At 43.5% G+C, this 25097-nt stretch overlaps 1 protein-coding gene across 1 annotated transcript in view; it reads right to left on the reverse strand.

Annotated features, from left to right (window-relative positions):
• Positions 1-1154: 1154 nt before the first annotated feature.
• The window catches only part of gfod1 (glucose-fructose oxidoreductase domain containing 1), a 29855-nt gene continuing 5912 nt past the window's right edge, over positions 1155-25097 (reverse strand). The window contains exon 2 of the mRNA XM_023804649.2: positions 1155-7678. Coding sequence (XP_023660417.1) covers positions 6759-7678 — 920 coding nt within the window. The 3' untranslated portion in view covers positions 1155-6758. The remainder of the gene's footprint in view (positions 7679-25097) is intronic.

Below are 25097 nucleotides of genomic sequence, written 5' to 3' on the forward strand. Positions count from 1 at the left end.
TTCCACTGCAAATTGCAGCATCCATATAAATGATTAAAATCACAACAGTGTCTGTCCATCCATCCATCCATCAACTACCTGCTAATGCAATTTAGAGATTCTGGATAACTGGGGGCTCTTAATTTTTTTGATGTGTGTGTCTTGTGATGCACTGGCATGTTGTCCAGGGTGTATTGCAGGCTGGTGTTGGCTGGCATAGGTTCCAGGCTCTCCTGTGATCCTGACCAGGATGGGCTATAGAATATGATAAATACTCAGCTTATTTTCACAGCGTCGTGTACTCCAGCTCTAAGCCACAATTCTCTTGACTTTTTTTTCCTGTTGACAAATTTAACATCATATTGTATTGTATAGTAATTGTTTTGAGCCAACTGATGTTAGCGTATTACATTTTTCTTGCATATTTCTAGTTAAGCGTAACGCCTGATACTTTTCCTAAGTGCACATCAAATTCCAAAATATGATAACAGACCTTAAACTGCCGTATCCCAACCTTTTTTCTGCCACGGGTCATTTCCCATAGGGCAGCGTTTTTCAACCCGCGGTGCCCACACGTGATGTGAAACGCTGCCTTATACCACTAGATGGCGACACGCACCATTAATGCGTAGTCTCGGGGAGCTAAAAGAGAAGCTTACTTTCCTAACCCAAACTCTCATGCAAAACAATGCAGTAATTGGTTGTTAGCGCCATTTTCATCGCTTAAGATATTGATGGGTGCTTAGGATCCGTCGCGAAATGCGGTTGACCTATTTGGTTCCTCATGTCTTTTAGCGCACCCAGGGATCGTTTTGCACAAAAATGCAAATATGTCAAAACATCACTGTATCACCGCACGATGTTGCATAGTAGTGTGCGTTGGTTTATCCGTAACATAAATCCAATAACATGAAAATGTAGTTCAGCTGTCTATCATTATTTATTTGATCACTATCGCTAGCAGCGCCTCAATAGACCTTTAATTACTAGACATACGATATACACGAATAGATTTACTAGACATATACGAATAAATCTACATATACTTTTCATGGCAATGAAGAGTGACATCCCGGTTCATGTGCTTTGACTTCATATCGATAATTTTAATATGTAATTATACGGAGCTTTGTGTACAGACCAAAAGGCAGACATGATATAGGAAGGAGGGAAAAGCCGTTTTGCATCGTAATTTATTATTCCACAGTAACCAAAGCATCGGACAAGTACCGTACTTGTAAATTGCATTACAGGCTTCATATCCTGGGTGATCTGGTCAGATGAGCTGCATTCTTCGGGAACATACAGTAACAATGCAGAGTACTGGAGCAGAAAGAGTACAGCAGGTAATGAGCAGGTTCACAGAACCAGCCACGATATGAAAAGTCTAACAGACATATCTGCGTACCATGCCTTTCCATTTAACGCAAACAAAACAGGAAACATCACAGTTTAACCCGCCTCCCCCATTCGTACTGCAACTATCACATTTATATAAAATATAGTCTTTATATTTCTACAGTACATTCTCTATTTTGGGTCTGATAAATATGTATCAGTGCAAAATATATACGCGAGTCCATGCATACACGATATACATAAAACACAATAAATAGTCACCACAAATACTGCATCAAAAAAGACAGTTCTGTTGGTGTGAACAGCCGAGCATACAGTGATGAGAACAGGCAGCATTTGCAAACATGATGATAGTCCTGGGCGTGGAAGACCACTGAAGAAGTTCACGCGGGGGGGCTGGATACAATAAAATTAACTAAAATCTCCACTGATGGGGAAAAATGGATGAAGCGAGGGGGCGCCAGTATCTAGCGTGGTTATTAAAGACAGGTCCTAGAATCGGGACTTTACAGCAACTGCACTACGCAAAACCATTGAGCTCGAATTTCTCCCTGAAAATATTCGGGGGAAACTGTATGAGGAAACTATGATGATACTATTCGGCCAGGTAATAATGAAAACAATTCCCACAAATACTTCAGTATTTTGATTGACGTGCTACAGCGGATCTGGTGTTAAACAATCCCAATAAGAGCCGGGTCCCGCAGGGTTCTGTGCCCCGCCCTACTAATTAGGACAACAATGTGCAACATGATGCAAAGAAAACACTGCCTTGTACTCTGTTAGCTGGGAAACGGCACTTGTAACCTTAAAAAAATGCTACTCGTTCCAAACGTGGTTGAATAAAACAGGAAAACAGCATCTGCTCCACTGATAAATATATAATGTGCTTTATATACCTATCAATCATCATACCCCGTCGTTATAAGGGCATCTCCAAATTTTTCACAAGGTTAAACGTTAGCATATATTCACGGATATGTACTTGCTGTCATTATTGTCGCATTTGGAAAAGGCACCTTATGTTATAGGTGCATTTTTTTGCCTAAAGTAAATTAGCAGAGCAGCTCTAGCATAATTATTTCAAAGGCCTGACTTTCTGTTTTTACAATGATTTTTTTTTTTTTGACACCGCGTGGATCACTAGCGGTCAGATGGTGTCACTGTCGCGCGGACTTGGGCACGTAACCAGCCAGAAGGACTCGGAGGTTATTTGTGAGCTTTGATGACCTTCCAATCCCCTCAGCGTCAAGAGCTGCCCAGCACTTTCAGACCACAAAAGTGGACTGGCACTCACGCATACCAGCAGAATTATGGGAATTCTCTGGCCTTGGGTACAACAGGGGCAACAGGGGAAGCAGCGCATCACTGGTTCTGCCATAAAACTGATCTGCCAGGTCCTTCTCTCCCAGCTGGACCAGTCACCGTGTGACCACTTACTGTATGACTACTGCAAAATTTCACCCACTTTGACTCAAAGGGGTGGGAGAGCAAAGTTGTTTTGGCACAATGGCAGCCAGAGCCGGTTGCTAGGATACAGGCTGGTGGGCTGTTCAAAGAGCACCTCTTTGATGCTGCCTAGCTTCTGAGGCACAGTGGAACCCCTGGGTCTGCGCCCCACCCACCCTACGCCATATTAACTCCCGTTCCCGTCCGATTTTGACAAGCGTGTGTTTCTGCAGGGCCGCCATTATAAAACTCAACCTAAAGATCCTACCACCGCTTTTTATGCTGTAGTCATGGAGGGAAGAGAAAAAAAACATGCCATCTCTATTGTCACAGTAATTTTCATAAATTGCCATCATCAAAACAGGGGATCAATTTGCTGTCACTGAGGACAATCCTATCTGTGAGCTAATGACAAAGAGCCCCCACCTTCTTCCTCATTTGTCCCCAGCCCCTGGAGCTAAAATTCACCCATTTAGAAAGGCTGCCCTGAGATTTCTGCACAGCGTAGCAGTATGTTTGAACATGAGAGTGCAGAGACACACACACACACACACACACACACGCACGCACGCACGCTCGCACACGTAACCTTCAGTCGCAACCTCTCTCTGTTGTTTCCAGTGCTCAGAGGAAAAGTCAGACACACCCAAACAGGATACAGGAATCCTTAAGGGCACAGCAGCCATTCAGAAGTCTTGGCAACATGATATTTCTTACCTCATACAATAAAAGCCGTCTGTACATGACAGTGAGCTATGTATCAGAGCAATTAAAATAATAAAAAAAAGACTAAGTCACATAAAAAAACTAACAGCAGTATTTTAACAAACCACATGTTGATGTTACATTTGCAATACATATTAACAGGATTAAAGTAAGATGTGAAAAAGAGGGTCTGCTCTTTTTGCTGAGGATAATATTGACATTGGACATTCTTAACAAGAACATAGGGAAAAGAACGGAAAGGCTATGCATCAAATACATCTGTTTAAACAGTATTTAAGAATCAAATATTCCTATTGCCAGAACGCGCTATAACCATGGTAGAACCTCTGCTGCACTTTAAAGGGAGAGCCAACTCAGGCACGGTGCAATGGACAACTGTGGGATCTCGGTCCATCGTGCCGACACAGTTTAGGATAGTTGTGAGGCCTCGTCCAGTTTGAAGAGCCGCATCTTCTGGGGGAGAGATTCGGGTCGACTCCCAGGAACGGTTTGCAAAATATCTCCAGGACTTTTACGTCTTTGAGGGTCGAGGATCGAGGTTTAAGGCTCGTAGGGGGGTCCTTGGGATGAGAAAGGACGAGTCCATCGAACAGATCATCAAGCCCTTCAAGAACCACTGCTCTGACACTGCAGCACTGACCACCAAGCTCAGTCACATCCCAGACCGCTCCATGCAACAACGAGCTTCTGAGAACTGCAGTGACACTGTACCAGCTGCAATCTGTTTCATACTAAAAATGCAAGTTACACATCAGAGAAGAGACTATTTATTAATATTTTTTAAATACAGTGGAAGACTTAGTGACAGGTTCACTTGACAGACAACATGTCTATCATTTCTGTCCCAAGAAGGAGGAAAAACTAACTTTAGATTTTTTATTTTTTTTTGACTGGACACTTCACAGAGCAATGATTTTTTTAAAAATAAATAAGCCTATTGCAGTAAGTTTGGATGGAAAGCACACACAGCCATGTTACTTTCAGCAATGTTGCGTCATTATTAGGGAATTGACCTACTTGTTATTAGGGAAGGAAATCTTTTTTTTGAATGAATCTGTAACATCTAGGATTCATCATGCCTTTTATGGAAGGTCCAATTGCACGCACAATAAATCTCGGTTCCCTCCATCACCAGGTGGGTCGGACTTTGCTCACTCTTCATTCACGGGTGAAATATTCCATTAACACCCTTTCTTAACAAGACCCCTATTAATTTTGCAGGACGCAAAGGAGGCAGAGTATGACACACGGCCTCAGCGTGGCGTCCCTCGTTCGGGTCATGATGGAAATCGAGAGGGGGAACACGGAAATAACACAGCCCAAGCAGCGGGGATGGCAGAAATCCTGACCACTAGTGGAAAATCAGACGACTATTAGCTGAAATGCTATGCTAACACGGGACCGGGACGGGACTGAATAGGCCTACATTCTCCTTCTACCCTAAGGTACGAATTACTCAGCAAGAAAGAATATAAAAGATGACAAAGAAACTCAAGACACGACATGTTTTTTCTTATGTTTAGGTACTTAATATTGATATTCAGAACAAATGTGAAATAGGCCTATCTAAAAATACGAAAGTACTGCAGACTTTGGTGTAACATATAGTTACTGGGTATCACTGCACTGTTAAGATAGCAACTATAAATGAAATTAGTGCTGACACAATGCATAACACTTAGCTATTCAGTCAGACTCCCGGGAGACCCCCACTTCACACTGTCAAGCGAGGAAACAATTTCATAGTTTTACAGCTGGGATTCCCATTGTAACACTGAAAGCTCTGATCTTTTCTTGCCTTTCCGCGTAAATAAATTTCACTTCCATTCAGGCACCAAGAATGGAAAAACAGATAATCTCTCTAAATACGTTTTCTAAATGTCTATACAATCCGATGAAAGTAACGGCAACGAGTCAACAATCTGTTTGTATTAACGAGGGATCAAAAAATAAAAAAGTTAAGGACTTCTCCACTGAAAGTGGTCTAAAATGGGAAAAAACTGGGGGTCCACAGAAATACGATCATTTAAAAGCGAGAGTTTGAGGGCCGAAGGTCATAGAAATGCCAACTGGACAGAAAAATTCAGGTTCATGGGCCAGTCCTCTAGTCGCATCAGCCCCAAGACACTAAGCAATGTTCTTGCGTCCCAAAGACTTCCCAACACTGAAAGCCACTGCTCGTGTCATTGTGTGCACACATTGCCATAATGAAGCTGTTTCTTGCCATTTATCTTTGTTACTGATTCCAGTTTTCCGCACTGCCATTCATTTCCTGTATGTAAAATACCATCTTCAGCTAGTTCTTTAGTGCAGTTCTGGAATGGGGACCTTTTTGTCCGCTGCAGCTGGGTCATTTACAGGGACATCAAATGGACGGTGTACACTGAAGTATCTTCTGCAAAAGGGGTTATCGTCACAAGCCAGTCTAAGGCTATTTATCAGAACTGCCAACTTCTCCTCAGCCTGCTCCTGCCCAACATGGACCCAGATTCACATGCTATCCAGACGTTTCTCAATCAAGCATTGATACACTGGAGGATTTAGCTTCTTCACTTTCATCCTTCCCCCCTTCTCTGGTACGCGTAGAATCTGCTTTCTAATAGCAAGCTTGGGGAATTCACAGGCTGTTATCATAGGCAAATGAACAGTGACGGCAAAGACAATTAACAACAAGGCCGTGCGGCGACGGACGGGCCACGCGACGGACGGCACGAGGTTGTGCTAGTGCCTGCGGTCTGCTCATATTGCATGGAGACATACAGGTACAAGGCCAGAATGCCAGACTGAGAACCACGCATGGCGATGGGATTCCAGTGGGATCCAAGCAAGTTTATTGCATACTTCTTCACAGTACCTCTCATAGTGGTTTTCAGACTATCATCTCCAGTTTTGCAAATGGCCACAGGTAACGGACCAACTGAATGATTTTAAAAAAGTTGACACCTAAATAACCAGCTTTCCTTGGAAAAAGGATTGTTTTTATTCCTCACGTTCTAAGACCATCCTTTCAAAGCTATCTGATCTTAGGAAAGGGAGGGATCATCAGGGAGTCTGTGTTTATTTTTTGAGCGGGAGCTTTGGAACAACTTCATTGACCGTGATTATCACACATGGCCTTGTGGCAAAACTGACCCCTCCTATCTGGTGCCGCAAAGCAGGTGGGGACTGTCTCCAGGGACACCAGGAAGCCCAAGGGGAAAGGGGCGGGGCTCAGCACTCCGTACAGCTAATCATTTGGGGCTGTGCTAGCAATACAGGGACAATTTGTTGCGCCGCATGGCCTCGCTCATCAGGTAGGCGGGGCTAACCTCGGGCTCCTCAGTCATGACCACGATATTCTGCCACTCCCCTGACTGGTTGGACTTTTTGATAGTGTCCACCACACACAGGGCATAGAGGCAGTCCTCAAAGGTGGCCGCCATGGTGAGCGGCCGGCCGTCCCAGGTACGCCGGTCCTCTTGGCCCTGGAAGGCCTGCCTAACGGCCTGAACCATGCAGACGGTACCGGTGAGGTAGGGGGCTGGGATGTCTCTAAAGGCCTTCTCGGGCAGCGAGGCATTGCCCAGCGGCGTGTCGTCTTTGAGCAGCAGCTCCCGACAGGGGGCGCCGTTCTTCTGGCCGTACAGGTCCGTGCCGCAAACCATGAGGCGGCCGACCGAGCCCACCACCGCCACCTCCTGGCGGAACTCGCCAGGCACATTGAAGTTCAGCGTGACTGTGCAGCAGGCGCCGCCCTCTAGGACCATCTGGAAGGTGCAGAAATCATCGCTGGTGATCTGCCGCACGCCGCGGATGTGCTCCGTCTGCTTGACGAAGGTCTTGAGCAGCCCGTGCGCCTTGGCCGCCTTGCGGCCGGTGAGGAACGCCAGCAGGTCGATGAGGTAGCTGCCCACAGAGTGCAGCCCGCCGCCGCCCATCAGCTCGTCGCAGCTCCAGTTGTACCTGCGGCCCAGCAGGCTGCCGCCATGCACTTGTGCCTCACACACCAGCAGGTCGCCCACGAAGCCCTCCTCCACCAGCTCCTTCATGCGCACAAAGGCCGGCAGGAAGCGCAGCACATTTCCCATGATGCTCAGCAGCTTGGGGTAGTACTGGGCCGCTGACATCATGCGGAAGGCGTCCAGCGGGGTGGCGGTCCGGTCGCAGATGACATTCTTGCCGATACCTGAAAGAAACAGACGAGACTGAGGTCTATAAGAGGTTCCATGATGACATTGTAGGTCCATTAAACAAGCCTCGGGAGACAGATCAGACGCATCAGGAGAAGTGAAATGTGCACCAGGAGAGAAATGCTGCTGCTGTCACCAATGAGGGTGCGATTACCAAGCACTACAGAGTACAATCAATCAAGAACTTTCTAGAACCACCACACTGCAAATCTATAGCCCGTCAGCAAACACAGAATTCTCCAATTCTGTCTTTCACACTAATTTTATCACCTTAACCTCTTGGCCCATTTTACATCCCAGGAGCAAACAACCTTCCCAAAACCAAACAGTTCCTGTTCTTTACACAGTAATTTCTCACCTAACAATCCTTTCACACAGTGATGTCCTGACATTCAGCCACATGTGACATAATGGATGAAACATCCAAAGTTCATTCTTCCTAGCAGTTGGCAAAATGGATTGGGAACATAAATCATGCACATAAAATGCAGCCATTCATTTTCACATGCATAACTGAGGTTGCCAGTTATGTTATTCATACAAAAAAAAATCTGGGTGGAGCAATTCAAGCCAAGAATAAAACTTTTACCTCTAGTACAGCCTTTCCTTGAGTTACGCAAGTAATTTGTTCCTGAGTAACCACTGTAACAAATTATTTTTAATTGATGAAATTAATGCCCAGGATAACCAAAAACCCCAATATTCCCAAATATTTCTAGAACAATGAAAAAAGCTTGTATGAGTAACAAACAACAATTTTTAAATAAAATTTAATGCACTGAAGCTTTAATGTACTCAATAATTAAATGTACTGTTTTTCCACGTTTGGGTGATATGGTAATTTTTGAAAATTTTTTCAAAAATTTGAAAAATGTTTGAGGAGCTGAAGAAAAATCAGCATGTAGCAAAACTCAATACCTGTTATTAAAAAAAAAAAGAGAGTAAAGTTTACCGTTAGTGGAGTGAGTACTGTATTACTGTGCTTTAACTGTGTCTGAAGAGAGTAAGTAAATAAAAATAATAAAATATGCACCTTCTCGCAACTGTAAGTCGGAGTGGGAATTCAGGAAATACCAGTAGGTTTTCTTTTATGTGAAAAGTTGGCATGATACTAGCAGGGAGGATAATGCGACACCTACGCACGTTTGAAATGATTCATATGTCCTTGGTAGTGTTTTAGTCAAATGCGTCATACAGATGAACTAACAAGCACGCATGCATGCAACAACTGGCCAGACTCATGCAGGCCAAAAGGTGTGTGCGTCTGTATGGAGGAAGTAGCAGAGTGAATCCGATGGCTCCCCCAAAGAGATCCATTCATGTGGAGAGAGGGAGCGGAAGAACGAAAGAGAGACTGCTGTTGAGGTGCCATAGGGACCACAGGCCCCCCAGCTATTTGCAACAGTGGCAAACTCCCACCATTCAGCCCCACCCACCCAGACAGGGCCTCCATGAAGTTGTCTGCTCCTCCATTACTCACCAAAGAACCTCATTGGTTCTCCTGCTGTGTCTGTCATAGCTCAGTTACTTCATTTTATTTCCACTTTTCAAAGCTACAATCATAATTCTCTCAGGATCTGAATTCCACCCCCCAAGGCTAGCTCTTCTCTTCAGATATATATATAGTACCAGTCAAAAGTCTGGCTTTTAATGCATATGTCTCTATTTTAGCTACATTATTCATCTTAGAGTAAAAGGCCTGCAGGCAACGAATATCGAATCAAATCAATGAATATCAATCAAATATTGTTATAACCAAGTGTTCAAAATCTCAAATTTCTCTCAAATTTTAGGCTCATCAAAATAACCCCTTTTTGCTTCGATGACAGCTTTGCAGACTCTTACCATTCTTTCAACCAGCTTTCAAATGTAACCACCTGGAATGCCTCTCCAACAGTCCTGAAAGAGTTTCCACAAGTTCTGGGCAAAGATTGGGACCTTGTACTTACCGCAATCCAACTCATCACAAACCAGCTCTATAGGCTTTAGGTCGGTGGATTGTGGTAGCCAGGTCATTGGTCACAGCACTCCATCTATTTACTTGTTCACAAGATAATACAGCACTTTCATGACCTTGAGGTGTGCTTAGGGTCACTATCTTGTTGAAAAACAAATGAATTTCACTAGGTGTGTCCCGACTTTTGACTGGTCCGACACCTGTAATGTTCTGGTCATAAGTTGAGATATTCCAGACAACAGAGAAGTAGCTCAAGCTAGACCTACAAAGGGTGGAGAGCAAATCACAGTTAAAAAAAAAAAAAATTAAGGCAAATGTAGAGCCCAAAAATGACACAAAGAGGCTGGATTGAACCGGTAGGTATAGTAGTGCAGTTTGCATCACAATTTAAAACATAACATGTTGACAGGTACCAACACAAAACTCCACCTCCTGTTCTGTGTCCCCAAACATAGGGACACTCTCCTCCTCCTTCAAAACCTTTGTCCTAATAGAAGCAAAATTTGGTCACAGCTGTACAAGATGGACTTGGTTTCACCATAGAGAACACGCAATAGTTTTGCCTCAGGGTGATAGGGGGAGGAGATTTTAATAGGAATGTTTTGGTTTACCAGATTCAACTCAAAATAACCACCTGTAGGCAGAGATTTGAGATGCTTCCTCCCGTCCTGTACTACGTTGCAGTCTACTAACATTCTTTTTTGCATGGTTTCAACACAAATCCCATATAGGGCGGCGTCTTCATCACATCCATAGGGGCCTCACAAGGAAACCAAAGCTGGGGACGAGGAAAGCCTCATAGCCACTGCCCACCACCCCCCAAAGCAAAAACACAGTCACAACATCTGACAACACACACCCCCATGGAAAACAACTCAAGGGCAGCTTGTACGTCACACTGTCATTCAGAGTTAAGCAACATAGCTAAATACAAAAAGAACATAACAATATCATCCAGTCATGTTGATACTGATGCATCTGGACTCACCATTTTTCGCCGCTGTGTGAATGAGAGCGTGAATGGGTGAACGTGAGGCAAAACTGTAAAGCGCTTTGAGTGCTCATAGGAGCAGAAAATGCGCAATATAAAAACAATCTATTTACCATTTACCAATTAGAAAGTAATCCTTACTATGCGGGCTTAGTTACTTCCATGAGCCTGAAATCAAAAACTAGTTTCACGTCTGGCCAGACAAGGTACAAAGTGATCAAGGACGGACATTAGGGTCGTCAGTTAGGCCAGAACCTGAACATGCATCAAAATGGTACTTACTGAAAAATGAAATGTCTTTGTATAATAATACAGCTTAAAGAGGAAAAGCCTGAAGAGCTCAATTTACAACCCCCCAGACCCCATGAATGTCTGAGTCAGCGGGAGGCACGGCTGCATTTGGGTGCTCTTCTGTGTTTCCATGGCAATTGATCACCAGACGTTCTTCCTACAGGCCCCTAAATTAACGAAACCCAGCTGGCTCCCACTGGACTGACTGACTTCTTATGGTGATAAATTGGGTTCTTTTGTATTTATTCTTGTTTTCTGTGCCTTTCAGGATACAGGGGCAACAACCAATGTCTTTTTTTTATTAGTTAAATATTAGCTGATTAGTTGACAACCTGCCGTAAATGCAGGTTCTGGTATGTATCAAATGCAGGTCAATTAAACTCTGAGGCAAAATAATAAACCTGCAGAGTAGATTCTGCGTTACCCTCCCCGAAAGAAAACATGGACAGAGCTGTCCTCCCGCACTAGTGACTAAGCTTTTTGCAAAAATAAATGCTAAAGAGCATCTGAGTGTATAAAAAAGGTGACTGATCAGGCCCCCCCACCAGATGGCGTTTCAACAGTAAAGACCTTCAACATAAGTTTCAAAAGAAAAAAAGAACAGAAAAAAGGAAGGAGATTTTAAGCCATCCTAAGTTTTTACATAATTGCTACATGAATGTTTTGACTACATTTGAACTCTGTCGATCACAGGTTGCCAAGATTAGTTTTACAGACTTAATTAGCACTGTAGTTCTAATTGCTGCTCATTATCTAATATTTCTATGCAGACTTAGGCAGGCAAGTGAGCCACTGCACCTGACCAACCATGTAAGAAAACTAATTCTCTCTGCGTTATGGTCACAGATTATACAGGGAACATCTGCGTTGTGAGTTATTTGTGTTGGATGAGAGCCCTCTCAGCCATTATAATACGGAGTGCCACAATTGCTTACGAGCTGCGTAGAACATGGGTGTTTTCAATGAATGGAGTCAGAGCCCAGCGGGGGGGGGGGGGCTGCCGCTTTCACGGCCTCTGTTATCACGTGGGTCTCTCTTTAAAGGGAACAGAAAATGAAAAGCCACTGTGTCAAGGTCAGCGGATGGGGAAGCTATATAGTGTAAATGAATGAAATCCAGAAAAGCTACTCTCAACTACAATGTGAAGAAACTCCCAGGATAGTGAGGTAAATGCACCAAACCAATTATCCGCAATGCAGAGGCCCACATTCTTTGAGTAGATTAGGTTTATACGCATACACACACACACACACACACACACACACACACACACACACAAAAACAAAATAATGAAGTCAAACAAGAAATTGAAGGTAATATATCCATTCCACATTCAACCTATTTATAGATCTACCAATAAAAATCTTTGGCTAACTATAGTGATAACCCAATTTAATGTTCTTGATCACAACTTTCTTATAGCTTTCGTTGATTAAGTAATTAACCCTAACCTAGTCATTATCTCATTGTGATTGAACTGTCATTTTAAAAACAACGCTGTCATAAAAGCCCTTAAACTCATTCCAGCAGAACAAGAACAATATTTAAAAGGAGCGTGTTAATTGTATTATGTCAACTATGGATTATTGCTGCCAAAAAGTATTTTTCAATAAACATCATTGAAGGAAGCATTCTTGTTATATTTAACAATATCCACCAAAAAGAAAAATAAGAGTTTGTGATTGAATCGACCTTCAAGTTCTCATCTCACTTGTCCAAGCCGGGGCCAAGATCCGGTCTTGAAACCTTGTAAGCCTTTCAGTTGAGATTAAAATGACGGTTAGCTAAAAAGTCGTTCACTTCTACAGCATGCGAAGGACTAGTGGACGTGGCACTGACGAACAACACGGACATCCTACATGACTTCAGAATAAAACAGCTGGCCTTCAACAATAATGAAAAAGCAAACTCTTCCGAATGAAGGCTGATCAAACAGCTCATTGTGCAAAGTAAATTATCCATATTCATCGAGAGGTGTTAGAATGAGCCACAGAATTAGCGGTGTTGTGCCACCAGTATATAGGAATACAAGCATGGCTGAACGCCACCCCCCAGTACTAAACAGTCCTCTAACGCATCGTCTCTAAACGATGTGAAAGGTTAGGGTGGATAGGGCGGTTACTGGACAGAGAGTGATAGTAATGGTGACGCACAGACACACATATAAAGGACGAGCACGCATGCATGTGCACATTGTGACACGCTCCAAAGCTAACAAATCGCAGGGACAGGGAAGCGTGCCTTAATGAACAAACATAAGGTAAGTCATCCATCCATGGGCAAACAGCAAACAGATAGTCTGTGGGATTAAATTACACCCGGCTGAGACATCCCGGCCTGAACTACACTATTGATCCATCCCCAGTCACACCAACAAAGCATGACAGGGAGGGGCGGTCTTCAAGCGTGCAATGCCTGCTTATTCCACTGACAAAACCTCAAAAACCTTCACTGGGATTTAATGCGTCGGGGTTACACGTACAGTTTCAAGCGTTCTTAAAAAATTAGCCACATTAATATCCATCAAAAGAAATACAGATAATCTCCCCTGACAGAAAACGTCAGCAGAAAACAAAACAGTGCCTTAGAATTGAAAAAGCGGAGGGATGGGCCGTGTGTAAATGCGGCGACATTTGCATTCATTAAAAAAGCAGCGAAACTAAAATGTCACTCACGTGGTTCATTTGGAAGATTTTTGGCAATGATTTGAAAGGTCTGATTTAAGCGGGCGCCCGATACAAGAAACGTGAAAATATGACATGCCCTTATCTTTGTAATCTTTTTCATTGTACCAGATGACTGGGTCTAAGCGGTGTTAAACAGCTCAGACAGTTAATGCGAATGGGAAAGCGAGGGGGATAAGATATCATTGTTATAAACAGGGCTAGCTTTCAGCGTTGCCACCCCTGTGATAATTCCCTCAATCCAAAAAACATCTGCATCTCAAGGATTTTTTAAAATGTAAATGTCCTTTAGCAAATCAGTCCTAGTTCATCAGTTACCTCCATATTATGCGCGTAAAATAAAATCTATTATTAGTATCATTATTATGATTACTATTATTATTAGTAGTAGTAGCAGCGGTATTATCTTAGAGTGTTATGTGAATGACGCCGTATGGATAATTTCACTTTCAGCTGACGCGCTTGTCTTACATCCGAGTAACTTCTTTGTAAACTAGCGCGAAAATGTTATAAAAGGCGCGTCCCGTTTTCACACCTCAGACAGGTGTTATGCCGAAAAACGCATCCCTGCCTTAGAATGCATGCCGGTGTTCCGACGAGTTGAGCTTTTAAGGGTTTTTTGGGGGTCAGGGGTTTTTTAGGGGTTAGGGTTTTAGGGGTGTTTTGGGGGTTAGGGTTTTAGAGGTTTTTTGGGGGTTAGGGTTAGAGTTTTACGGGTTTTTTGGGGCTATTGATTAGCACTACGGTAGCCTTACTCGACAAAGTAGCTCAACTCGTTTCAGATCAGCGACCAATCGGTCATTTAGAGACAGGCATGCATTCTACGGCAGGGATGCCTTTTTCGGCATAACACCGGTCGCGATACGGAATTTCCGCGGTTCGCTTTCAATACGCTGTGTTTTTCGGTCCGAAACCTGAAAGTCTGTACTTTCTGCTGAGTAACTTTGATTAATTGCCCTTCGTGCGAGTCCTTCGACTCCATTAGGGCCCGGGAGTCATTAGCATAACAATGCACGCCTCGGTCCGCGGTGATGGATGTATCCCAGCTCGATCGTATGAGCGGCACTTTGGCCGGCAACGGGGGGCTTTCAGTCGGTTAGCGGTCCTGAATTTCTCCTTTCCCGGGTGTTTAACGCAAAATGTGTGCGAAAAGAAGGCAACAGATCGTATTTTTTTCTGTATGAAGACTGACTTAAATATTTCCAGTGTAACCCCTGACAATGAAGTCCCACATTTTTGTCCGGTGTTACGTGTCCGGGTGTTTTAAATTCTCAATAACGAAGCACCAGACTCACAAAATAGGTTAATTGGATTTTTCTCATATGACAGAACCCACAATAATATTTAATTTTATTAAATGAACTCTATCTTCTGACATTTGAGGCAACATGCTATAACACACACATACTGTATACAGTACACACTAATGGAAATCACTGACATTGGAAATATACACTTTCATATAATAAAATTACCCAAATGATATCCTGATTTCATAATAGGACTGTTATTTGTAAATAGATCATCATAAATCATGTGTACATTCTACATTTGCATTAAATTGTATACAGTTGCTTTGAGAGGTTCAAATAAATTGATTACAGTTTTACTAACTGCAAAGTCAGGACTTGAAATGAAAGCAGTAAAAGATCTTATGCCATAATGATACACACTGGATGGAATACATGTGTTTTGCAGGGTACATATACTCCCACGCGCATACACACACTAATAGATTGTCGGCATTTTAGAGATGCCAGTTAGCCTGACTGTGGGAGGTAATCAGAGTACCCAGAGAAAACTCAATAGCCACAGGGAAGACATGCTAACTCCACACACACATAAGGGAAGTGCCAAAATCCTCCTTCGATCCAGGGGAAATTATTTTTTTTAACAATTTTGATTTTAAAGGAAGAGAAAGTTTTCAAGGTCACACCCACGCACATGATATCATCTTAAACCCCTAACTTCTCTTTAAGGAACAACAGGACTTAATAGAGTGGCATGTATAGATAGAGATGTGAGTACAAGCTATTTCCTCTACAGTAGGGCCGAGTCTTTATTTTCATTAAAAAATGGATGGATGGCTGTTTAGAAGTACAATGAAGATCTCAGAACCAGCTCACAATCTGATATTTCATTGTGTTGTTTAGTTAATTCAGCTCTCTGAGGCAACTATTATTTACCTCTGTATACAATTGGACTTAAGTTGGCAACTTAATGAAGGACAGTCCCTCCTCAGATCTGCAAATATGTCCTTAATCACTTTTTTCACACAAGCTGAAGACCTACAACAATTAGAGTGGTAAAACCAGTGATACAGTTTTCAAAAGTCTGTACATTTCCAGTGAATTACTTAGAAAACTGCCCCAGAAATAGCAGCTTCTTTGCTCTTCATACATCCTGTTCTACATCCAGTACAGAGTCGTAGCAGGCCTGCAGCCATTGTGACACAAGACACCTCCCTGAACAGTCATGCGTGTCTCCAATATTTGTTCACTTCTTCGGACCCTCCAAGGAGTCCCGCTGAAATTTTGACTATTGTCCATATTAATCTTGAATCTATTTATGTTATCAATCTTGGTATAGCATTAAAATAAGAAAAATGTTCGTAAATGCATTTTAACAAAAGTGAGGCTGGAGCATCACATCAGGCCCTTTGTGGATACTTGACACTCATGATGTTTTTTCCCCCAAAGGGACTTTTTTAACCCACAGCCACCAGTATCTCACACACTGTTCAGGTCTCCTGTTAGCCACACATGACACTCACACTTCCTACCCCTCCTCTCTGCCCCCCCACTGCCAACATCCATCCTGGGTTGTTCTGGCCTCCATGCACGAGTTGTCTCACTGACTCCCAGCCAGTGCTGCAGGCTCCTCTTCCACACCCACCCTGACCTTCCTCTCCTCCAGGGCCCTGGCAGGCCTCGGGCTCCCATTCCTCTCCCTCCAGTGCCTGGCAGGCCTCGGGCTCCGATTCCTCTCCCTCCAGTGCCCTGGCAGGCCTCGGGCTCCCATTCCTCTCCCTCCAGTGCCCTGGCAGGCCTCGGGCTCCCATTCCTCTCCCTCCAGTGCCCTGGCAGGCCTCGGGCTCCCATTCCTCTCCTCCAGTGCCCTGGCAGGCCTCAGGCTCCCAAAGAGTTTCTACCCCTGCCTCACCATTTCTGCCCCCTCTCCTGCTGTGCTTCTTACTGGCTTGGGGCAGTATGGCCAGTGCCTCAGACTGGGCTCCCTTCTCCTTGCCCAACTTGACCCCACCCACCCCTCTCCTACTGGCTCTCCTGCACCTTCTCCATCATCTGCACCTCAATAAATCCCCCTCAGTGACCTCTCACTCCTCTCTTCCCTGCCGTGCTTGTTGACCCTTCTTCACTTTCTGGGATTACACTTTTACGCACATTTTCCAATCTACCACACAACCAGGTTCTAGGCTGTCCAGCTAAGCATAACATGGTTTTGAGAGTCTTAACTCTGCTTCCTACAACATTGACTTTGAAATCATAATGGTGAAAATTGCAGCAAAAATGCTACTGGGCTCCAGGGCTGTAGAATTTAATTAGCAAAAATCAGCCGCGGGAAATTGCACCCATCCAGCTGCGGTGACTAATCACTGTGTCCTCTTCCATTTGCACATCATGCTCCTTATATTAAATAACCAAATAAACCATGTCAATAAAACACGAGGTCACATACTTCTTCTCCACCAGATGGGTCGCAGGCACCCCTTGTCCGATCACCTGACCTTCTGAATCAAATACTTTGGCATCTGCTGATTGATTCACTAAGTGAACAGAAAGTCCCGGCCATTCTCTTCTAACAGATACCGAAACTTTTTGAACATGTAACAGGCAGAAGCCTTCAGGGGCCATAGATGCCACACCCAAACCTAATACACACTTCACATAGCTATTACCATATCACAGATACCACTGTACTGCATTGTAAAACATCTGCTTGGTTTTATCCATTGAGGATTCTATAGTGCTTTGTGGGATTCATGAATCAACTGTTTTCTGTTCCCCGATTATTACAGGGCTATAACTCTGCCACGTCCTGGCTTGGCAGAGGCATGGAAATACATCATTAATGGGACTCCCCACACACTTTTCTGGCCCAAGAAATCTACAGTCATTTCCATCCATCCATCTCCCGCAATGCCTTTTCTTATTCAGGGTGAAGGGGGAACCAGAGTCTCCCTCAGAGGTACAGGCACAAGGTAACACTAATATACCATTCACACACACACATGCACACCTACGGGCAATTTGGTAACTCCAAACTTAATATATATATATGTTTGCAGACTGCAGTCTGGTTCTTCTGTTTCTCATTAATGAAGGCCATCTTCCTAGGAGCCTGATACACACTGTCCTATCACTTCACACCTGCACTTAATGCTTCCTGCTCCTTTAGGTCACTTGATATCCTCCAATTCATGAGAAACTGTTGGATAAGTTAGCGGTCATCTCTGGCATTAGAAAGTCACTTCCACCCTTTACCTGACTGGTTTCTGGTCGTTCCCAGTATCTCCTGCTTCACCTTGTTCTTGTGTGCTGCTGTCTTAGAAATTTTGAACCTGGTACCAACCTGCTGCTCAGCGTAGCCTTCTGCCAGCAGAACCAGCATTAAACCAGGATTTAAAAATGCAGATTTCAAAAAATATATGAGTGGTTTTTTTCAGAGCTGTATATATACATACAAACACATGTATAATGTGTGTGTGTGTGTGTGTATAGGGAGAGAGATTTTCCAATTGCTTAAAATGGATGAAAGTTATTGCCTGAAAACTCATTCTTGTATGTTAAGTTTTCAGAAATATCTCATGAATATTTTAACACTACTTTTTAACGTATAAATTCATATAGTTAAAAATACCTACGGCATAACAGTATAGCTGGACAGCCAGAAACAAATAAAATGTATAATGTGCAAGAACACTAAGGTTTGTACCATTGGATCTGACACACAAACAGCGCTTACATAATGGTAAATGATATTTCAATCACAGTCTTACATGCTGCACCCTCGGCTATCAAACTAGCCAAGCTCCTTAGAATCACATAGCTAAATTGGTCAAAATGTAACCCTTAACACTCTCTTAGCTTAGCTGTTCATACAGCCTGTAAGGATGACATGAATCACCTTGCAGTGGGGGGTGGGGGTGGGGGTGGGGGCAGAACACAGACCCAGACAAACCCATTAGCGTGGACGAGGGAAGGGCATTAACGACACTTAGCGGGCTTTTCTGCCGCTAATGCCCGCAGACTCACTCGCAGACAGCATAGAGATTACTGGCCTTTGCTGGGAGGCACGTTTCTCACTAAATGGCACAGAACGTGCGGCTTAAAGCAGTCAGAGAGTCTATGCTGCCTCTGGATCTCCACGTGTGACCCTTCAACCTACAGCAGGTCTCAAATTCCACTGAAAAACCAGTTGATTGTTTGTTGGCTCGTGGCCCCCTATTCAGGAAGCACAGCGCTAGTCATGGTGACTCAGGAGAGTCCGGCTGATGACCTGCAATACTAACTGATTTGGTTTTAACGGCAAGCTAGTTTCTAACCCTCACAAAGAGACTATTTCCATTGTGTGCTACCATGGGGACATGCAGTTACCTTAATGTAAAGGTTAAAAAGAAAAATATTTGTATTTTTCCAGTTTTCATCCATCATTTTCCATAACTGCTTATCCAGTACAGGATCCTGGAACCTGTCCTTGGAAGCACTGGAAATAAATTGTATGGGATGCCAGTCTTTCCAGCTGTGAATGTAACACAGTACTTGAATACATCAACTTCAAAGCAGGGATTAGTGATATAATACTTAGACTGTAGCTATATATGGTAGCAAAATCAATGTACCAACATACATGTCTTATGTATTATAAGAATTAAACTTTAATCCATCCATCCATCCACTCTTCAGTATGATCAGCTGAAGAGGGTTAACCACACTGCTAGTTAAGACTCCATTCAAAAACACTAATAGATGATTAAAGTTTTGATTAAAAATAGTATTAATCCATCCTTCTCTCCATTTTATCCTTCTGTACATGCTGTTTCATCCAAAATAAAATCATAGCACTCTGAAAATTAGCCAGAGTAATTAGATTAATTAGAATATAGCCTTAAGAATAAAGCCATCTTCCTGTTACTTGTTTACGGCAGGTCATACAGCTTCTGCATAATATTACATTTAGGGTGTAAAATTTATACTGTTTTGGTTTTATAGGACTGAATGACAGAAGTCCCACAAAGTGCCTGGTAACCCCAGTGCCCCATCATTACAGATGAACTTTGCCACAATCATCCACGCTAAAATCATCAGGTCACAGAGCTCCTGATGGGCACTTGTGTTTTGATGCATTTAAAATGCTAACTATGTCTCAAAGCCAAGGATGCAGTCAGAACAGTGTCACCTACTAATAAAGAGCAGGAGATGTGTAGCGCTGGTAGGGCGTAATTGATGCTTTCTCAGGGTTACTGCCAGCGTCCTCCAGGAATAAAGTGCTGTCCAGAGTATTTATGTCTGCCCTTTGGGTGGGAAAAAAACAGCTTTGGGTTTTTCCAGCTCTCTAAATGCTGGTTTTATTGTTCAGATGAAGGAAATATTTGTAAGATGCTCTTCTCAGCCAGCCTAGCAACACAGGATCTGCTTCCCACAGCAGGCTTTCACTCAAGTCAGCAAGGATGAGCCCTTTATGTTCTAGAACTGGATTTACAGTTATGTTAATGAAAAAAAAAGCCTCAGCTCTTACAGATCGATCTTTTCTGCTCTAGGTCTTGAAAAGGTTGTTACCAGTCATATGACTTTTGACACACAAAAATGGGGATTTTCATACATAGACACACTGTTGACGAGGTTATGTCCTGCCAGGATAACATTAACACTGGGAATTGGGATAAGACTGTGCAGAGACTATGATGTGTCAGTTTTCAACTGGGGGGGTCGGGATAAAACCAGTGATCAAAAAGGACCTCAAAAGGGGCAGATGCTCTCACACCCCAAGCCCCTGCCCCCTTATGTCCCTGCATTGAAAAGAACGCCTAGAGTACTTCAAAGTAACTTCAGAATAATCTACCTACTGATGTTCTTAATGCAAATGCAGATGATAAAGCGAGTCATTCAGTTATGCTGAGACCGGGCCTCATAAAATCACATCTCCACGGAGTCACATGCACTGTCACTAAAGGCAGAAGCGGCTCCTGCGACACAGACACGGTATAATTGGCTGTGTCTGTTGAGTAGGGCGATAAGTGAAAATCAAGTAAAAACATTAGCAGTGGGGTGGTGCTCGTAGAAGGGAAACCACAGCCATCTCTGGCTGCTGTGATCTGGGGGCGGAGTCGGACTACAGCAGCGCAGCCGTTGGTCGCCATGACGGCCACCACTTCCTGTTAGGCCAGACGGAAGAGGATCTCCCTCCTCGCGAATCGACAATAGACAGCTGTCCGTTCAGAATCAATTTCACCCAGAAATAGGGGGCCACTGAAGTAATTGAATTTAAGAGACGCAAAGGGCACCATACACTACCGACATCATCGTATTATGCACAAATTGAAATGATCAGTGTAAAACCAGGAAGAAATTAAATATGGCTTGACAGAGAACTACATCCATTTTTACAGTCAACTCACTTCCAACGGAATACAATTCTTGTGATTTACTAAGTGATTGCCACAATCATTCAAAGTGTAATTAAATGTAATTCGTACTACTGCTATTTCTGGAATTTAAAATGAGCATTTATCATAATACTGAAATGAAACACATCTTATTAATTGATTCGGCAGATTTCCAGCATTCGTTTCTTAAAGCTGTGGATTCGGTCCTTGGGTGGGCAAGTGAGAATACCAGCGGTGTTCATGCCAACGCATTAGCAGCCAGTATTAATAGAGTAATGAACAGCATGATTAATCCTGCCATTTTAAATCATAGGAAGTGTTTAAATTGTCTTCCTGTGGTAATAGTCCTGTAAATATTAAATATGTTACGAGCCACAAAGAGCGAGCTTAGGAGAGCACAATGGGGTGAACACAGACAGAGCTTTAATATATAGATGTAGATGCAAAAAAATTAACACATAAAAACTGCCAAATTTATTCCTTTACATTGTTACCGTTATAGCTGCTTTTTTTCGTTGCGTTTTGAACCCTGCCCACAACTTCCTTCTTTTCATGTTTCATGCCCTACAAGACACATGCACACACACACACACACACACACACACACGCAAAGACAACAGCAGCTCTGTGAGGCCAAGTCCCACACATACAGAGCTTTGGATGGTATTCATCTCCTCCATCCCTACCCACAGCTGCCCTCATATGTGCCTGCTCAGCTAGGCTGTGACGGAAAATAGTCGTCCTCTAGGATGCCTGTAAGAGCCATGTGGTGAAACCTGGCAGGCCAGAAGCCGGGCGTCTCATGGTGACCACATGCATTGCGTTAGTCCCCTGCGACAGCAAGCTCCCCTCCGTTGTCAAGTGAGTTTCACACGCCGCCCCATCGGCTTCCCACAAAGTGTTGCGTAAAAATTCCCCATCATTCCATCTTACACTGGCAGTAAGAATACATGCCGGCACATGGATAGCAACGCACTCAATGAAAGTCCATTAGCCCATCCTGAGTGTTTGGTGACAATGTGCTCATTGTGTTTCTAAGACAACACAAACACTGAAAATCAGAGAACTGCAGTCAAACCCCCAGTCCTCATACAGTTAGGAGCCTTATTTGGACATTCAAGAGCACTGGTTTTAAAGTATAGGATCATGTAAGTTTTAACATATATCCAGACAAATCTATCAGCTTATCCAGTACATGGTTGAGATGAGAACAGAGCTAAACTGGAACTGCACTGATACTGGATCCTGATACTGAAATTCAGTGCTGACCAAACCCTGATGGTGAAACTTGCCAAGGGTGGTGGATCGATTGCTCCATTTCCCTAGACACTAGTGTTGCGGCCCATGAAAGTCTTACCTTTTTCTGCCCTCATGGGCAGCCCTGCGTGGTGGGAGTTCATGTTCTGCTCCCTTCATAAAAAATATATTTTAACATTACAATGTATTCTTAAAGTAAAACACAAAGATCAAAAGAATCGATATTTCAGCATCGATCCACACACGCCCTAGTCTCCTACAGTGGGTATCTCTCTGTCTTCTTCCTAGCTATTGTTAATCAGCACCTCAGCCATTGGAGTTTCATAGAACAGATACCAAACTGTAAACACTGTCTCTCATTGAGTTCTGAGATGATGCACCTTGCCCTGATACAGCTTAATCCACATCCAACATGCCCATTGCAGGGAAGCGTAGTTCCTTTTACCGACCGGCGTGTTGTGAGGTCGTTGGAAACTCTACCACGGCGCAATGCCAAAGCTGCCTCTCCGCTATGAAGCAGGGAGGAGACTCATTATCACTCAGTATCGACCAGTGTAAAGGAGGTTCATTGATGCTAAGGACAGCAGCTAATATGGCGGTTACAGACTTCGGAAAGCTGATGATTCCAGTCCCAGGCAAGATGAGGAAGCAATGAAAGTAATAAACTTCACGTCTAATTATTTGTTTACCTGGCCGATGCACAGCCACAGCCAACATTGCTGGGAGACGCCAATCAAGCATTAGCGATGGTAGCAGCGTTGGCCACATGAGCTTCTGTTCGTACCCGACACCGAGGCCCAGTGAGAGCAGATGCTCCTGCATGCAGCTCCCTCCACGCAGAAGCTCGGCAGGGAAGCCGCCAGGAGCCTGGGCTCAGAGGGCAGCATTGCAGGGCATTTCCTCTCCCACTTCCTCATAGCGGCTAAACCTCCAGTGAGGCACCAATATCCAGCCACAGACACACAGACGCATGCAAAGCTCCTCCCACTCAGGCAAAAGCAGCTCTTAGCTACAAAAATACTTTTATTAAGCTAGTTTTGATTTCAGAAGTCTAATGGTAAATCTAATACCTCATCTGAGGAAAGAGTAACGCTTAAAAGCAATCAGTCCAATGTATATGCAAAGCATAGCAATGTTCTATTGATTTAATACTCTATAGTGCTTTCCTGTTGAGGTAAATGTCAGTAATAATGTGGTACATGAAACAGAAACCATAAGAAAATGCCATTGGCTTTTCTGATTCAGAAACATACATTTATGTAACCTGTAAAAATATGTATTTGCATTGAATTAAGTGCATTAAAGGATTTTACTCATAACTCACACTCACTACAAAACAAAATAAACAACCTCACCGAGAGGTCACATCAACTCAGCCCTCCAGGTGGGGACTGGGAGGAAACCAGCAGAGGAGAAACTAGCCATGAGTGCATCTACAGACCTTTCAGATCAGATGGAGGTATTGTAATGCCTGTAAGGACATGAGTCTGTCGTGACCAGCGTAAGTGTGCTCTCTTTAGTGATGTGGGATTGATGATTGCAATAAATTCCCAAAGATTCCCAAAGGTGGTCCAGAAAGGGAGGGACCGAAGTCCAGCTTAATAATTTACATAGTGGCACATGCTGGCCACAGAGTGGACTGTATTTCTAAGCCTGAAATTTACCATGGCTGATAATAAAGGTGCAAATGGTGCAGCTGTATATCACCAGATGCTTTGCATTGACCATACAGAGAATCACCCTTGAGCAGTTTGTCAGGAACCATCCACCTGTCCGGTAAATCACAAGCACAAGGTTCCTAGAAAACACACTAAAGTACGTCATTACATGAGCACCTTATTTGGTCAACATGGTGCTGAATCATGGCAAGCGTCCTGCTTTCATTTAATATGGTAATGTGATTGTGGATCATGTTACCCAACTGGCTCCCAGCTCCAAACGACTCGGCCGCAAGTCAACCGGGAACGCAAACTACAGCGGGGACTGAAAAGCAGTGTGGGAAAAAAAAGAGTAACGTGTGACAGGACCTTTGAGGCTGAGAAAGTAGGTGGGAGACCTGATAAGCAGAAGATGGGCCTTAGTAAACAAATTCAGCATCCAGGCCACCATCCCTTGTGTTTACAGAAGACAATACAACAGAAGTTGGTCACCGAACAGGACAGGCCAAGGAAAAACACCTTGGGGGGTAACCGTTAGCAGAGCTTTATCTAGCTGGTGACCTATATACAAAGGAGAAATGGGCATTATATACATTACCTGCACTTTCATTAGGAAGGAAGATGGATGGATGGATGGACTCAGTATGGTGAGTGGGGTATAGCTCAGCAGGTTAGGAATCTGTGCCCATTTGTTGAAAGGTTCTATATCATGTAACCAGGCATTAGAAAGCACTTCTACACTACAGAAAATACAAAAAACAGCAAAAGACCCATTCATTCAACGAGGCAGGGTTAGGTTGTAAACTGAAGATCCTCCATTTTGCATTTTATACTTTACAAGTAGGAGGATCCTTGAGGGATGAAGGCCACAAACATTGTTTTGAAATGCATAACCATCCTCTGTTAATAAACCACACACAGTGACTGGTTCTTCAGAACCCCTCGCTCTGTTG

Source organism: Paramormyrops kingsleyae, chromosome 15 (assembly GCF_048594095.1).
Source record: "Paramormyrops kingsleyae isolate MSU_618 chromosome 15, PKINGS_0.4, whole genome shotgun sequence".
Classification (NCBI taxonomy): Eukaryota; Metazoa; Chordata; class Actinopteri; order Osteoglossiformes; family Mormyridae; genus Paramormyrops; species Paramormyrops kingsleyae.